This window comes from Pipistrellus hanaki, assembly GCF_964339955.1.
Source record: "Pipistrellus hanaki genome assembly, chromosome: X".
Classification (NCBI taxonomy): Eukaryota; Metazoa; Chordata; class Mammalia; order Chiroptera; family Vespertilionidae; genus Pipistrellus; species Pipistrellus hanaki.
The window spans coordinates 19,019,369-19,036,295 of NC_140524.1; the positions used below are offsets into that span (position 1 = coordinate 19,019,369).

Consider the following 16,927-nt stretch of genomic DNA (forward strand, 5'->3'; position numbering starts at 1 on the left):
CATAACCAATTGGGATTTATTCTGGGAATGCAAAACTGTACAATATCCACAAATCAATAAATATGATATACCACATACATAAAATAAAATATAAAAATCACATGATCTTATCAAAAGATAGAGAAAAAGCATTTGATAAAACCCAGAATCTGTTTATAATAAAAACTCTCAGCAATGTGGGAATAGAAAGAGAACAATAAGAAAATCCCAGAGTCAGCAGAAGTAAGTAATAAAGATCAGGGAAAAATCAGGGATGTTCTCTTTCACCACTCTTATTCAATACAGTACTGAAGTCATAGCCAGGGCAATCAGACAATCCTATATAATAATAGAGTGATATGCAAATTAACCATCACTCAGTGACAAAATGGTGGACCCCGTAGCCACAAGATGGCGGTGCCCAGTCCCCTCAGCCCCACTGCTAGAGTGTCCAGCTTGTCCTCAGGAGCAGTGAGGTTGAGACCCCTGTTGGATCAGGCCTAAACTGGCAGTCGGACAACCCCCTCGCAATCTGGGACTGCTGGCTCCTAACCACTAACTTGCTTGCCTGCCTGCCTGCTTGATCACCCCTAACCACTCTGCCTGCTGGCCTGATTGCCCCCAACTTCACCCCCCTGCTGGCCTCCTCACCCCAACTGGTCCCCTCTGCCGGCCTTCTAGCCCCTCAACTGCCCCTCCCCCCTGCCAACCTGATCACTCCCAACTACTCTCCCCTCCTGGCCTGATCACCCCTAACTGCATCTGCCTCGGCCCCACCACCATGCCTTTGTCCAGAAGGACTTCTGGAAGATCTCATGGTCTAATTAGCATATTACCCTTTTATTAATATATTGATAGATAGGATATGGCATACTACCATAACTATAACATATGTACCAGTATTACTCTAGGAGAATACATACTTCATGTGATAGGAAGGCATCTAATACATTACATTGTATATATTGTAAGTAGTAGAAAATACTGTATTCATAGTAATAATGTACACCCTGTGACTTCCCTTCCTGATTTGGGAATGGTTCCCCAGTTCTTTGAACGTTTCCTGGCCCCTAATGTATTTTTTGGGGGGGGTCATTCAGTGTAACTTTTTTTACTGTTACCGAGAGGCCTTGACCCAGCTGGTGGTGTCAGGCACTGCTCGCCTGGCCTGTCCAGTACCCCATAGTACACTGGACCCTGCAGCAGTGTCAGACAGAGCTCACCCCTCCTGCATATTCATATTTACTCTCCATCTTTGTTGGCTTAATTTGCATATCACTCCTGATTGGCTGTGGGCATAGCAAAGGTACGGTCAATTAGCATTTTCCTCTTTTATTAGTGTAGACTAGAGGCCTGGTGCATGAAATTTGTGCCCAGAGAGGTGGGGGGGGGGGGTTCCCCTCAGCCCTGCCTGCACCCTCTCCAATCTGGGACCCCTTGGGGGATGGGGCCTAAACTGGCAGTTGGACTTCCCATTTGCAATTTGGGACTGCTGGCTCCTAACCACTTGCAGGCTGCCTGGCTGCCTGCCTGATCACCCCTAACTTCCTCTGCTTGCCAGCCTGGCTGCCCCCTAACTGGTCCCGTGCCAGCCTGTTCACACCCTCAATTCTCCCCTGCCAGCCTGGTTGCTCCATAATTGCCCCCCTGCCAGCCTGGTCATATCCTAACTATCCCCCTGCCAGCCTGGCTTCCCCTAACCACTCTACCTGCTTGCCTGATCACCCCTAACTGCCTCTGCTTGCTGGCCTGATTGCCCCTAACTGGTCCCCTGCTGGCCTGTTCAACATCAAGGATACAATGGGAGGAATTAAAAGTAAGTTGTATGGATGCCCCCCAAGTGTGGCTTGGTGGTTGAGCACTGACCTATGAACCAGGAGACCTGTACGCCCCCCTCTAAGATCAATTCAGCAATCTAGCACATGCCCTGACCAGGAATTGAACCATGATCTCCTGGTTCATAGGTCGATACTCAACCACTGAGCCACCCTGAACAGGCCAAAGAGAAAAAATGTAAAGGCAACAAGAAAGTTACTTACCTACAAGAGAGTTCCCATAGGCTGTCAGCTGGTTTTCCAACAGAAACACTTCAAGCCAGAAGGCATTTTCATAAAGTATTCAAAGTACTAAAAGTCAAGGACCTGAAACCTGGACTACTTTATCCAGCAAGGCTATCATTTAAAATTAAAGGTGAAATAGCCGGGACCGGTTTGGCTCAGTGGATAGAGCGTCGGCCTGCGGACTGAAAGGTCCCAGGTTCAATTCCAGTCAAGGGCATGTACCTTGGTTGCAGGCACATCCCCAGTAGGGGGTGTGCAAGAGGCAGCTGATCGATGATTCTCTCTCATTGATGTTTCTAACTCTCTGTCCCTCTCAATTCCTCTGTGTAAAATCAATAAAATATATATATTTTTTAAAAAAATAAAAATAAAATAAAATTAAAGGTGAAATAAAGAGCTGCCAAGAAAAAAAAGTTAAAGGAGTTCACTACCACCAAACCATATAGCAAGAATGTTAAAGGGACTGCTTTAAGAAGAAGAAGAAATATATAGAAAGGAACATAAGTATAACATAAAATGGCATAAATAAGTACCTATCAATAATAACATTAAGTGTAAATGAACTAAATGCTCCAATCAAAAGATATTGGGTAGCTGAGTGGATAAGAAAACATTACCCATATAAATTCTGTCTATAAGAGACCCACATCAGAACAAAATATTCAAACAGTTATGAGTATTGCTACCCTAGCTCTTTTAAAAACATGTATGTATTGACTTCAAAGAAAGGAAGGGAGAGGGAGAGAAAGATAGAAACATTGATGAGAGACACATCAATTGGCTGCCTCTTGTAAGCCCCGTACTGAGTATTAAGCCCACAACCCAAGCATGTGCCCTGACTGGTTATCAAACCAGCGACCTCCTGGTGCATGGGTTGATGCTCACCCATTGAACCACACTTGCCAGGCCCCCGATTTTTTTCAATTTCTGTTTGCATGGAATATTTTTTTCATCCTTCATTTTCAGTCTGTTTGCTGTCAGATATGGTATTCTTCATTTTTGACTGGTTCTTATTTATGATTTCCATGTCCTTTCTCATGCTGATGTACCTTCCACTAAGTTCCTTGTAGTGTTGACTAAGTTATTTGAACATCCCTATAACCATTGCTCTGAACTCTATATCTGATAAATTGCTAGCCTATATTTCATTTAGCTTTTTCTGGAGATTCCTCCTTTTCTTTCATTTAGAGGTTGTTTCTTTGTCTCCTTATTTTAGCTGTCTGTTGTTGTTGGGTTTTTTCTATGTATTAGATGGAACTGTTATGACTCCTAGTCTTCATGCACTGGCCTTATGTACAATAGTAAGTGTCCTGTGGGAGCCAGTGGTGCAGTCTCTTTGATCTCCTGAGGAGGATGCTCTGGGAATGTGTCTTGTGTGGGTTATTTGGGCTCTCCTGTTGTAATAGGGTCTTAATTGTTGTCCCATTTGTTGGTGGGATCACATCTCAGGCTGTCTTGTTGAGGAGCTTAACCCTGACCACACTGTGAAAGCTGTTATACAGTTGAGTTCTGGAAGCTGGATATCCAGGATCACAGTGCCAGCATGGTATGTTCCTGATGATTCCTCTTCCACACTGCAGACTGCTAATTTCTCTATTTGTCCAAAAATTTAACCACCCACCCTTGCAAACTGATACAAGCCAGTTCCAGCACACTATTGGTTGCAGGAAACTCTATGAGAATGGCCAAAATCTGGAACACTGAGAACATCATATGTTAATGAGAATGTTGAGTAATAGGATCTCTCATACATTGAGACATAGATCAGAGCTCTGGTGGCTTGATGCTGAGATGCTGTTTTATTTCCCCAAGAATGACCATGGCAGTGCCACTCTTGCTGCATTGGGTGCATGCTTTCTCTACAATGGCTCACTCAGAGCATCCCCAACTCATTATAGTAAAATTAACTGGCATGAATCCTGGCATCAATCCTAGAGTGTCTTTCTCATCTGTTCCTCTTCCAGCTCACCTATTATAGTTTCAATCACTCTGTGGCCTGCCTGTACTTCATAGCCCAAATATCTGTAATAATGTCTGCTGTGTTCTTATAATAAATTTCCCTTTTTCAAGATAGCTTGACTGAGTTTCTACTCCGTGCCATCACTGATTCTTGATTAAGACATGGTATGACCTCTTGTTAGAATAAGAATGACAAATGGCTTTCATTTCAAGTGACTGCTCTGATCTATTTTTATAACTGTGTAGAGGGTTTGATTGTAAAAGATTATGAGATTACTTCCAAATTCATGACAAGAGTGCCAAGATTGATTAGCACTGTCTGCTATGAATGTGATAGTGGGGAGTGGCAACATATGTGCCATATATTTTCCACCCCTGCAGTTGAGGAAGGAATTTAAATAAGCATATGTCATCCTCTAAAAGGTCCCAAAGGTCATTATAGAACTACCATTATGGAAACAAGAGGTACACAGAAAAGTTCAAAATATACATAATTTTATCAACTATAATAACAGCAGTTTGCTGAACTTCTGCCTGTTCCTATCTGTTCTTTATATTTATGGAATCCTTAATTTTTTTCTATAGAAGGTCACCAATTGAAATTTATATGAATCAATTCTTTTCCTGGTAGGCTTCATTTGGATTATGCTGACATTTAACTAATTCATGAAAAAATATGTTAAGATTATAAATAAATTCTTTGTACATTTGAGATCATGAATATTGTTTATGATCTGAGCCAAAAACAATAGCTGATTAAGGAAATTACCATATATTCCCAAGGAAGCTGTGGTTTTACCCAAAAAAGATGCTAACTTTTCCTACTTAATAATAATGAATAATAACTAATATTAATATGGTGCTTTGCAGACTAATGAAAAGTCAAGTGGTCTCAAATTAAATCGCAAATTAAAATCACAGTCTCAGTCCTGTTCTGCAGGAGACAGCTAACTAACTTCTTGTGAAGAATGACAAGACCATTGTTTCTTTAAAATCCATATTCTATCTTGTTGCCTGGACAACATATAAGTATGTAAACACAAAGAAGAAGAAACAGTTTTACTCTGAATGCTAATGAAATGTACAATGTAAGGTAATTTGATGGCTTTAACTTTTTTGGTTTTTTGTTTTGTTGTTGTTTGGTATTCTTTGTTAAATCAAGGATTGACTAGAATGATTTTCATAAACCACAGGTATGGTAGTATGTTGTAAGAAGGATGAAGTAAGGAAGCAGTGTTGAATATTTAAAGGTAGGCAGACTGGGAGAGAGAGTAAACTTGGTCCTCCCAACTTATGTCAAGCATAAGTTATTGGGAAGAGCAGCTGGCAGTTAAAAGGTGATTTGAGAGGCAGTAGGTAAGTGAACCCTCCCTAGACACCCAAATAGTTTACTTACTGATATTAAATCCTATTGCCATGAACTCATTACTTTGGCTCAGCATTGCTCATTCCCTGTGGTTCTTTATACACATCTAAACATTTTTAAAAGTTTCCCAATTCTTCGATTGTAGAGGTTTAGCAGATCTCATTCATCTATTCAGAAGGAGGGACTGCAGAAGATCCTGGGCTCTTGAGGCAGGGGCTAAGAAAAGGTAGGGGGAATGGGAATTTGAGAAGGTCTAGGAGATGTTTATCTTGCTCATCTCAATTGTTTGCCTGTTTTTTTATTTGTTCATTTGTTTGTTTTGTTTGTTTTTCTGGGAGCTCTCCATTTAAGAAGAAACTCCTAGAATGCTGGTGATTTCTGGTAGAGATTGAATGCCTGGCCAAATGAGGATAAAGTCATAGGTTTCCCATCCAATGTATCTGGCGAGAAGTATTCCATAAGACTCTGAAGGCATAAGTTAAGTTATTTTAATAAGCAGGTGGCCCAGACTCCCGTGGCACCTCCTCCTGCCATACTGCCCAGTGCACAAAATTCATGCATGGGGGGGCGGGGGTGTCCCTCAGCCCAGCCTGCACCCTCTCATAATCCAAGACTGCTGGCTCCCAACTGCTCGCCTGCCTGCCTTCCTGATTGCCCCTGATTGCTTCTGCCTGCCAGCCTGATCACCACCTAACCAGTCCCCTGCCAGTCCCTATTAATTCTTGAAAGTAATACATATATATAGTTTAAAAGTGAAATAGATTAATAAGACATAAATAAAAAGAGTAGAACCCTACATCTCTCCAAACTTCCAGTTTGTACTACTATAGCAACCACTTTCAATAATTTTAGTTGTTTCTTCTAGTATTTACTTTCACATTTCCATAGAATGTACTTATACTGCTTTTTTGTCTTTCCTTTTTTTAGATAGTTTATTGCCTTCTTATTATGAAAGAGAAAAATTTAGACCTCTTATAAAAACAAACTTTCCAACTTATTTTCCCAGAGCTTTAATTTATTATATCAGTAAGGCAGTTTTCATTATTATGCTACTTAAGTATCTTTTACTTTGGAGCCAAGAAGCATTTTATCATGACTCACTTACTTTCTTGAACAACTTTCAGTTTCTCTTGTAGTTAAAAACTGCCTTGGTTTTTGTTAGTTTGCTGCCTATAAGTTTATATATATATTTATAAAAATTAATTCTTCATTAATTTTCCATACAATTATAATATTTTTCTAAATAATATTCTCCACGTGGTCAAACATATCAGGTAATCTATCAGTTAATCTATTTTTTTTTCTTTAGCTACACCCCTCCTATGTCCCTCCATCTCCCTACTTTCTTTGGGCCTGGTGTATGCCACATAGCTATTTATCTTGAACTTTCTTTCATTATCACCTGGGGAATTCCCTTTACTTGTCTTTTATGCTTGTCTCCTGTTTTCTGGGTTTCATATCTTTTTAGTTTATTCTCTTATACGATGAAATGCCTATTCCAGTAAGTTCCTAAGAAGGGAGGTTTTAATTTTATATCATTTACTAATACTTAGCATGGACCCACTGTGTCTGTAGGCAGATCCACTTATCATTTACTGGAATAATTCACCTCCACATTTTTGCCATTTCCCTTGGTTAGAATGCACTCCAACTTCCTGTGTGCATGTACAAATGCTATTTATATTTTGAACTAATTTTTATTTTATGAAAATAATACATGTACATAGTTTAATAGTTATTTATAACTTGTAAAAGAGAAAAATTTGAAGTTCCTTATCACATTCTTTTCTATTATCAACTTGTGCTCCTAGAGGCTAGTACTTTCCATTGTTTTAGCTGTTTCTTCTGGTATTTATCTCCTCATTGCTCAATAATATAAGCATACTGATATATTTTCACTTAATGACTTCTTATTATGGAGAATAAAGATTTAGTCTTCTTATAACGTAACATCTCTAACCTCTTCTCTGTCTATCCTCCCAATATAGTTTTGGAGAATGTGGAATTCTAAATTAGAAATCATTTTCTCAGAATCTTGAAGGCCAAACTACTATCAATATATCTCAGTGAACTCCTTGTGGTTCCTAGTGATTGCCTCTTCACTCTCAGTGTGATAAAATACACCATCCTTTTTTTTTTTCCTTTTCTTTTCTTTTTGTTAATCCTCACCCGAGGATTTTTAGAGAGAGTGGTAAAGGAGAGGGAGAGACTGAGAGAGAGAGAAACACTGATGTGAGAGAGACACATCCATTGGTTGCCCCCTAAGGTGCCCTGACTTGGGGCGGAGTTGGGGGTGAGGGAGTGAGCCTGCAGCTGATGTATGCGCCCTTGACCAGAATCAAACCCTGGGACCCTTCAGTCTGCTGCCTAACACTCTATCCACTGAACAAACTGGCTAAGGCAATATGCTATCCTTTTACTTTTTTTAATTTTTTAAAAATATATTTTATTGATTTTTTACAGAGAGGAAGGGAGAGAGATAGAGAGCTAGAAACGTTGATGAGAGAGAAACATCAACCAGCTGCCTCCTGCACACCCCCTACTGGGGATGTACCCGCAACCCAGGTACGTGCCCTTGACCGGAATCGAACCCGGGACCTTTCAGTCCACAGACCGACGCTCTACCACTGAGCCAAACTGGTTTTGGCTATGCTATCCTTTTAATAGTCTGCTCTAGAACCTTGTTTGCCTTTGGTATCATGATTACTAGAATACATCAACTTTCCCTTTTTGCAAATCAAAACAATATTAGATCATTTACAATCCCCTTGGACTTTTACTGTTCTCCATGATTACTAACCTCATTTGTCAGTACCCTCAATGTCATTAATATGAGTTATTGGGAGCACTATAACAAGGAGCCCTGATCACATCTGACAAAGTGGCATTTAAGCTAAGATCTGAAAAATGAATAGCAAAGGCCACGTGAAAGCTTCCCATGGTCACATGTGCAAAAGCTGTCAGGGAAGATGGGTCTTTTGGAACTTATGGGGAAAAAGGTGTCCAGTGGGGTGGAGCTTGCTGAGTGAGGGGAAGAATAGGCTCATTGAGGTTAGAGAGGAAGGCATGGGTCAGAGAATTCACAGCCATGTAGATGATGGCAAAGTAAGATTTGGGACTTCTCCTAATTCAATGAGAAGCTACTAAAAATCATAAATAGGGGAGTGATTTGACCTGATTTGCCTTCCAAAGATTTCTGTGGATGCAGTGTAAAAACTGAATTTAAGAGGACCTATAGGGAGATATGGGTGAATTTGGTATTAAATAAGCATTAAGGCCAGTCTTGGGAGAAAAAAAAAAATGTCAAATGGGCAAAAGATAGTCTTATGGGGTATGTTTGAAAGCTCAGCAGACAGTTGAATTTCTTCAACTTGCTGATGGCATTCATTTAGATGCTGATATAACAGCTTCAATTTTTTTTCTTTTCTTTTTTTAGTATTAGATGGAGGAAGTGACGCCTTCTTACCATTCCCTTCCTGCTGGATCCCTGAATTGCTGACCATCTGACTGAACCGAGAAGCAGTGTGCTTCCCTCCTTTGAAATTGTATACTGCGTCCTGTGCCCTAGACGTGGTTCTGCCCATTTGCCATGGTGAGATTTCTGAGGGGTTGAGGTAGAAGGTGGGAATGAACAAGGGGGTCCATAGATAAGAAGGGCTTATAAGGATCATGCACAGAAATGAAGCAGCAGAATTAAATTAGTCAAGGGAGAACACTTTCCCTTACCTTTATCCTACGGTAAGCATTATACCTAGTGGAGATGTGAAAAGGACAAAAGGCTGCTTCCTCACAATTCCTGCCTGCAGGATCCTGGGACTTCTGCTGCAGTCAGCTGCTACACCACAAGAGTTGGTGTTACATATGCCAAGGCTTCTGACAGTTTAGGCTGGAGGAAGTCGGTTTTTGCAGTTGTGTTTATGGAGTAGGCCAAATGAAAATGCAGGCTGATGGTCCGCGTTTTCATAGTCATTAAATAGTCATTATGAAAACGGCCTTTTACAACACTTGGGTTTTCTTTAGAAACTGTGAAGAGGCCTTGCAAAGAACAAAAATAATTTCTTCTTGTCATAAAAAAAAAAGCTCAAAGGAAAGTAACTCTAGAGGATGTATGTGAGAGCAACTAACTCCAGGTTGAGCTTGTATATGGAAAAAATTACGTTGTCTAATTTTCATGTTTGCTGAGCATAGATTGATTTGTGTGCAATTGCATTTTTATAGTCAAGCAAACCCATGAGTATAGATGTTGTGATGAAATAAATTAGGAGAACATAGAGATAGTGTGATTATAATAACAAATGGAAATATGACAAACATTACTGCTATATCTTGGGGGATGGTAAATGCATTGCTTTTAAGCTGGGCTAAATGACAATGACATATGAAACAATACACAAAGGTGTGTGAGAGAACACTGCAAAAACAATTTTCAGTTCTCTAATTTTTTAAGTTGGTCTGTTTGAATTCATAAGCAAAGTACATTTTTCCATTTGTTTAACAAAATTGTATACAAAAAGATATTACTTATTACTTACTAGTAAGCACTTGCAACCCCAATGTCTAAATTTATTTTGTATTACCTATTTTATTGATAAGGATGTATTTTATTGATAATGATTCTAAATTTGTGCCTAGAACAAAAGACAAGAATCTCTTCCACACCCGTTTCAGTATCTAGACTAGGGCCTGCTACATAGTAATTTAACTAATGTGAGTTAAATTACATTAGTTGCTGTGTCCAACAAAATGTAAAGCCAGAAAATAAACTCTATTTGAAAATAAATTTTTGAAAGAGTAGATAGCAAAAGTTTAGATCCATTTTGCAAAAACAAAACAAAACAAAACAAAAAAAACACACAATACAAAAACATCCTAATATCTGATTAATATGCATTTTAGATAAACTTCAAAAATCATTAGATGGATCCTCAGTGTGAGCCAATCTGATGGAACTACAATTGGGAAAGATAAGATTTTACTTCTTGGTGATTAGGAATTTGTGCACCTACCTTAAATTTCATGCATTTGCACTTTGGGGATTGGTTCCTCCTCAAAGAATCAAGGTCAAATTTCATAGAGTGTTTCTGAAGATCCTTTGGGGAAGGGTTTAGTTCAGGCGATCTGCTCACACAGCCCACACATCATAGGCATATGACAGGGCAGTGTGTTCTTTTTCTAAGGTCGTCCTGTACTTTCTCACAGAAGTCTCCACCCTGGACTTTGCCCACTGTTCTTTTTTTGTTTTTTTTTCTGTCAGCTCCTGTAAAGCCTTCCCACTTTTAAGGTCCAGTGTAATCTTCAGGGTTTTCAGAAAAGCTTTCCAGACCCCCCTTTCAGATACAATCTTGCTCTTCTCCATTTTCTGAACATCTGCTCTAGCAAACATCCTCTGACTAGACTGCAACCAGCTTATTGGGGAGGTCTTTGAAGAAGTTGCTGCATCTAGCCCTTAGCACAATGCATGGTACAAAGAAAATGCCCAATAAAAGTTTGTTGAAGTGAGTCTGAACCCCTAAGGAGAAAAGAAGAGCTAGTGGCCAGCAGTAAGGGCCTTCACGATCTGAAGGGAGGCCCGTGTTGTCGTTGGACCCTGCCCCCAACTTTAGACTGGCAGGAGAATATGGCACAGTAGAAAGCTCTGGTAAATGTACTTAAATTCTTTACTTTCTTAGAGGAATCAGAAAGTTCAACAGCCTCGGGTAAGCCATAGAAAGGTGATGGTTGGGATGCCCAGTCTTGGGGCAATTCCAGACTCAGCTTTCATATCTCATTTTTAAAGTTTGGCAAATTCTAGTTCTAAACTAGGAGCCCAGAGGGTTTCACAATGTAGGGAAGGCTTCCAGCATTTGGGGTTTTGCCTTAGTTATCCCTCTCACATTTCCCACATAGCGGGGAATCTAAGGAGCACTCCTGGCCTCCACATTCAGTCCCTGAGAACCACGGTTTGGCCCGGAGGTCTCAGCCGCTTCCTCCTTCAATGCTCTGGGCAAACCAGGCACAGGCGAGTGAGGGAGCTCCCGGCCCACAGTACAGGGTGGAATAGAGGCAAAGTTGGACTACAACTCCCATGATGCTAGGAGGCGAAGGGGCGGGGTTTAGGGTGGGGCTGGGCGGCATGGAAATCCCGCCCCTCTGCGCAGTAACACACTAGCCTGACTTTACAACCACTAGAGAAAGTGGAAGTAAGGCGGTGGGAGGCAGGACCACAGAACCAAAGGAGGGCCAGCCGAGTAGGTGGGAGCGGAGCTAGGAAAGGGTAGTGGGAAGACCCGCGCTTTCCAGACGAGGAGGGGGCGGGTTTCGTAACTAGTTTCCCCGCCCGGATCGCACTGAGGCGTTCACAGGGAGCGCCCTGCTGCTCTTAGCTCAGAGCCTTGCAGTCCGGTGGGCTCGGGGCGGGCCGGTGGGCGGCACTGTGGCTCCCCCACCCGGGTGCGGGACCCAAGCGCCGGGCGGCGCGGACCCCGGAGGGACTGCGAGTGAAGCGGTGCGGTGCAGGAGTTAGGGCCGGGTCAGGGGCGGCTGGGACTCCCGACCGAGCCAGTGGAGTAGTGAGGCCAGGTGAGGCGCGGGGTGCCTTGGAGAGTCCCCCACTGTGCCCCGAGTGGGGCGGAAGCACGCGGGCTGGCTAGCGGGGAGGGCGGGCGGTGGCCCTGCTTCTGGGAAGCGTGCAGACCGCGGGAGGCCGAGCCCGGCGCCGGCGGAGAGATAGGAGCGTCCCCTCCCCGCAGGAGGAGCCTAGGGCTCCCCCACCTTCCCTCCCCCGCGCTTCGGAGTCGCCTTCTCCGCGGGCTGCTGCGGGAGCGGAGGGGCGGCGGTGCCGGGGCCAGATAAGCAGGAGCGGTCGGGCCACGGTTCCCAAGACGCGCGGGTGGGGGCGGGCCGCGAGCGAGGCGGGGCGGGGGCGCGGGAGGGCGGGGGCCCCGGGGAGGCGGGGGCAGCGCTCAGAGCCCGGGAGGGCGGCGGCGGCGGTGCGGGCGGCTGCTGGTGGCCGGGGTGCCCGCCTCCCGTGCGCTTCGCGCCAGCCGCCCCCGCCGCAGTGTGTTCTGTGGACGGCGCCTTCCCAGCCAGCCCGGCGGAACGCAGCTCGGCGCCCCCCACCTCGGACGCGATGTTCCGCAGGAGCTTTAATCGCTTTGTAAGTACCCGCGCTGCGGCTCCACGCGGGCCAGTGCGCTGGCTCGTCGGTCCCTCCGCTGGGGACAGTTCTGCCGAGATCAGTGCATCTGTGGGAGACACCGCCTTTTAATACTCACTGAAATATGCTGCCCCGGCAGCCAGGGTGGGAGGCAGGTAGGGCTCTCAGAGGACACTCTCCCCCCCCATCAGCCCGGACGATTTAAGCTATGCTTCCTGGGGCCGTTACAAACTCAGCCTGAGACGGGGTGGGGTGCCTAGGACCGGATGGTGGGGGATCGACCACCGAAGGGCCCCTCGATTTGCCAATTAGTCGAAGATGGCGTTTTATGATCAGGGAGGTGGCTTTCTTTTGTTTCTTCTGCTACGAGCACATGGAGGTGGTAAACGTAAACCTGTCTTCGTGGCAGAAAAGGTGGCCGAAAAGGAGACTCCGGGGCTTTTAGGGGGCCGGAGGCGAGGGTAGGACTCAACCTTGCTTGGGTGGCTGGTGATCAGAGGCTGGATAAACTTTGGAGACCTAGCCTAAAAAGCTCACCTTCAGGGGCTGATAAAAGCTAGGGCGATTGTCAGTGTGGACTGGATGGATGTGGGGACTCCTAGAGGCGGCGCAGCCGCTACTGAGCATCGCGTCTAAAGCCCCGCGGAGCCCTTAAAGCCCCTGGCACTGAACCCTTGGGTGGAGGCAGGCTGCTGCTAAACAGCTCCGCCCACGTTTACCCCCTTTCCAATTCCCCAGAACTGACAATCTCTGGCTACTGTCTTTTGAGTAACCTGTTTTACTCCTAGACTCGAGGGTACATTAAGAATGGAGTAAAACAGGGACCATGACTTCCATGTTGCTGTTTTGTAGTAACTTCTTTAATTTCAAGATGAGGTGGAGGGGATAGGATTTGATATTTCTGCCAATGATGTGAAAGAAGGCTTTGTCTTTAAGTTGAGATTGTTTTTATCCTTGTGCATTTGAAACTTTCACAAATGTACTGTGGCTAAAAGACAATTAGACATCCCCTTTTAGGATATTAGTATCACAAGAGTGCCGCGTTAATGTTTTTCTAAATGTTTACCTCTTCCATAAACATATTTTATGAAATTGGAGCAGATTATCTGTGGCAGTCAGTACCAGTTGTACATATCAAGGATCTTGAAATCCATAGGAATTGGCTTGTATTTGGTGCTTTGCTATAAAGGAAGTGACCAAAATTGGTTTCTCACATTTAGCCCAAGAAGGTAAAAGAATATTCTATTTCATAGATTTTTGGGAAATATAAATGTATTGTATGGGGGTGACAAAAAGCTAATGGTAATATTTGGGAAAAGGGTAGTCTTTTCAACATGACACTCATAATGGAAAAACCACCGGCCTCTGATTCATAATAAATTCATTAGCTTAAAATTAAGCTGTTGACATTCTCACTTTTTTGAGGATCTGAAAGCAAGCAATGGAAGTATTGGTCTAAAAGCCCCTTTGCTTTTCTTTGGTTGAGAGTGATCTGCAGTGTATCAGAGTAGTAATTAAGTAATGTTGGCCCAAGGAGCCAGGGCATGCAGTAGAATTTGCGGCAGTTCTTGAGGTGCCAACCTGCAGGTTTGAGGCTAGTGCTTGGCATCCCCAATCAAGATCTTTCTGGAATCACTTAAGCTCATGCTGAAATGAGCTTTGACCTCATTGTTTCTGTTAGCATACCTGACTGCTCAGTTTTCTACACAGTCATGACTATGGTGAAGTCTCAGAATTTCTACCAGTGCAGTAAACTGGAAGGTCCTCGGGAGTCATAGAGCAAACCATTGAATTGAATGTGAAACATGCTATCCAATACTTATTGCTAAAGAATTACTTCAAAATTTGGGGGTGAGAGGGTCAGGTTTTATCTCCTTTGAATCAGGAAGCCCCATGTCCTATCTTTTGCCTAGTAGAGATTATTTGAGGGGCACTCCCATTTACATCACTGTAAGGCTACCATTAAAGATTTAGTGGACTTTGAGACTTACACAGCAATATAGTCCAAGTTGTGTGCTGCCTTATGATTGATTTTATATTTCAGAGATGGGGCTTTGAATTCTTACCAACATTAAGTGTTTGGTGTGTTTTTTGTTTGTTTGTTTGTTTTGTTTTTTTAATGCCCAAAGTCTGAAATTGACTGAATGTGAAATAAACTGCAGGGGTGGTGTTTGTAGTTGCTGGTCACTGAAAACTAGATACTACATGTTAGTACATGGCTTTATATTTTAATTCTGACATGGGAAGTAAATATCTCTTGGGAGTAGCATCATCTGTGGCTTAGTAGTGTTTGCTGAATCATTTTTAAAAGGCTATTTATTTCCCCAGGATCTCCAGTTTCAAACTGAAAGAAGTAGTATTCAGAGACTTTCCATCCTAAAACCATGGCCCAATTTATCCATAACCAGGACGCCCCTCTCCCCCACAACACACATGCACGCTGATAAAGATGCTGTTACTTTTGATTGGCTTCATTTTAGCAGAATGCTGTGGTTGAGCTTACTTCTTCAACCCTGCTGAGATTCCCTATAGCTATTCAGAGCTTAGGGGGGAAAAAGTCCCTAGTGCTCAAACTGGTTATCTTCAAACAGCTTACAGTTAAGGAAGCTCTGCTGAATGGTTTGGTAGCCACTGAGGTGTGGATGTGGTTTTATAGGCAAGTGTGGCATCATTGGCTATAGTGTTTGAAAACAAGTCTTTAACTTCTGTTTCTTTTTGGTTTATTATTTGAATGTTCTTGCACCGTGAGTGATCAGAATGGTATTTGAGTAACAAAGATATGTTAAAAAAAAAGTGATTCATTGTATTTTTTAAAGCTATGGCCTTGCTATCTTTGCAATTAATAATAGTTTTTCCTTTCTGATAAATTATGAGGTAGAAATTTATAGTTTTGAGGTAGAAATTGGTGGATTTGGTGTAGGATTGTAGGACTTAGGCAGGTAAGGGGTGTCTTAAAAGATTTAAGAGTTAGATGCCTCTGAGTATAATAAAAGCACTGCCTTTACCCAGACAACCAGAATCTCCATTCTCCATACACTTATTAATTAAAATCAATAATAGTAGCTTTGTCTATAGAATTTTTATCTCCTCTAAAAGCACATTTAATTGAAAGTCTGGACTAATTGAGACTTAAGGGTCAGCGAGTTTTATGTTATACTGTCTTTACTCTTCATAAAATTCCTAGTGGCTGCAGGAGCATTTTCACATGGGTTTAAAGGTTTAATGAGAATCTAAGCAACAAAAATTACCCCCTTTTGACTTATTAAATTATTTCATACTAAACCCTGCATAAGGTGGGAAACCTATTTAGGAATGGCTCTCTGCTACTTGAAATAAATATTTTAAAATTATTTATATGTTAAATACCTGAAAACTAATTTTTTGTCTTTTTTCTTTAATTTGCCTTTTACCGATTAAGCAACACAAAACTCCGAATCTCTTTTAAATACCTTCTATAAGCGTTTACTGTTTGCTCCTTCTGTTTATTATTATTGCTCATAATTCAACTTTTTAGTGGGTAATATTAAGTATCTATAAATTAGGTAGTTTTCAGTGCTCTTAATGAACTTTTAGCAGAGGTGAAATTCAGGCAGGTGAAACTGGACATTTTCATATTGATAGAACTGTCCAACTCAGCTCATTTTCTCACCTAGGCTGCCAATTGACCATCAGTTAGGCTATGAGTTCTGGGAGGTAAAGGCTGGTCAGTGGCCCCTGGGAGAGCCATTGCTAACCCCGCTGTGTCTGGATGAAATTCAGAGAACTAGCCCGTGAGGGATTTCAGGTGCTGGTTTGTTGAGTGATTGAAAAAAATCATCAAGGCTGACTGCTTGCCTAACATGGTTGATTGGCTCTCCCAGAGAGGACGAAGAAGGCATGGGACACAAAATAAAAATTCTATATTTTCATCAAGGAATTTCTGTACATCTATAGCTTTATACGGATTAATCTTTTGAATCTGGAATCCTTGAGATTAGGGGGGGAATTTCTGGGTTTCCATACGTGAACTAGTTTTCAAATTTCCATTCACTTAACACTTACCTTCTTAGCTAGTATAAGAGTAGATAATCAGTGATTATAAAACAAACATTAGCATGACTGCAACATATGTTAACACTACTGCAGTTTAATAATGAATGAGTGGTTAGCACTGCAGATAAAGGCGTGGGATACCCTGTGCCAGCACGTTGGCATACAGCCTCTCAATTACTGCGGTGTGTGGATGGATTGTTGGTTGGTCCAACATCCTGACTATCTGTGGTTTATAGATAATGTTGGACCATGGATACCAGATATGATCCCATATTTATCTAATAGAATATGGGAAGATTGGTGAGGCCTATGCTGTTTAAGCTGGTATTTATTTATTTTTAGGCTCCTCTATTATGTGTTTTCTGAAAGTATTATTATGGTGGCTGTATTTTCCTT

General features: G+C 42.4%; 1 protein-coding gene across 4 annotated transcripts in view; it reads left to right on the top strand.

The window, feature by feature from the left end:
* Positions 1-11,524: 11,524 nt before the first annotated feature.
* ATP11C (ATPase phospholipid transporting 11C (ATP11C blood group)) overlaps positions 11,525-16,927 on the top strand; it is a 189,825-nt gene continuing 184,422 nt past the window's right edge. For 2 of the 4 annotated variants that reach the window (XM_084870181.1, XM_084870182.1), the window contains exon 1: positions 12,255-12,499. Coding sequence is in view for 1 of the 4 variants with exons in the window: in XM_084870182.1 (XP_084726308.1) it covers positions 12,473-12,499 (27 nt within the window). In the remaining 3 variants the exon portion in view is untranslated. Of the gene's footprint in view, positions 12,500-16,927 lie in introns of all 4 variants that reach the window. The other 2 variants (XM_084870183.1, XM_084870184.1) reach the window with 2 other exon arrangements.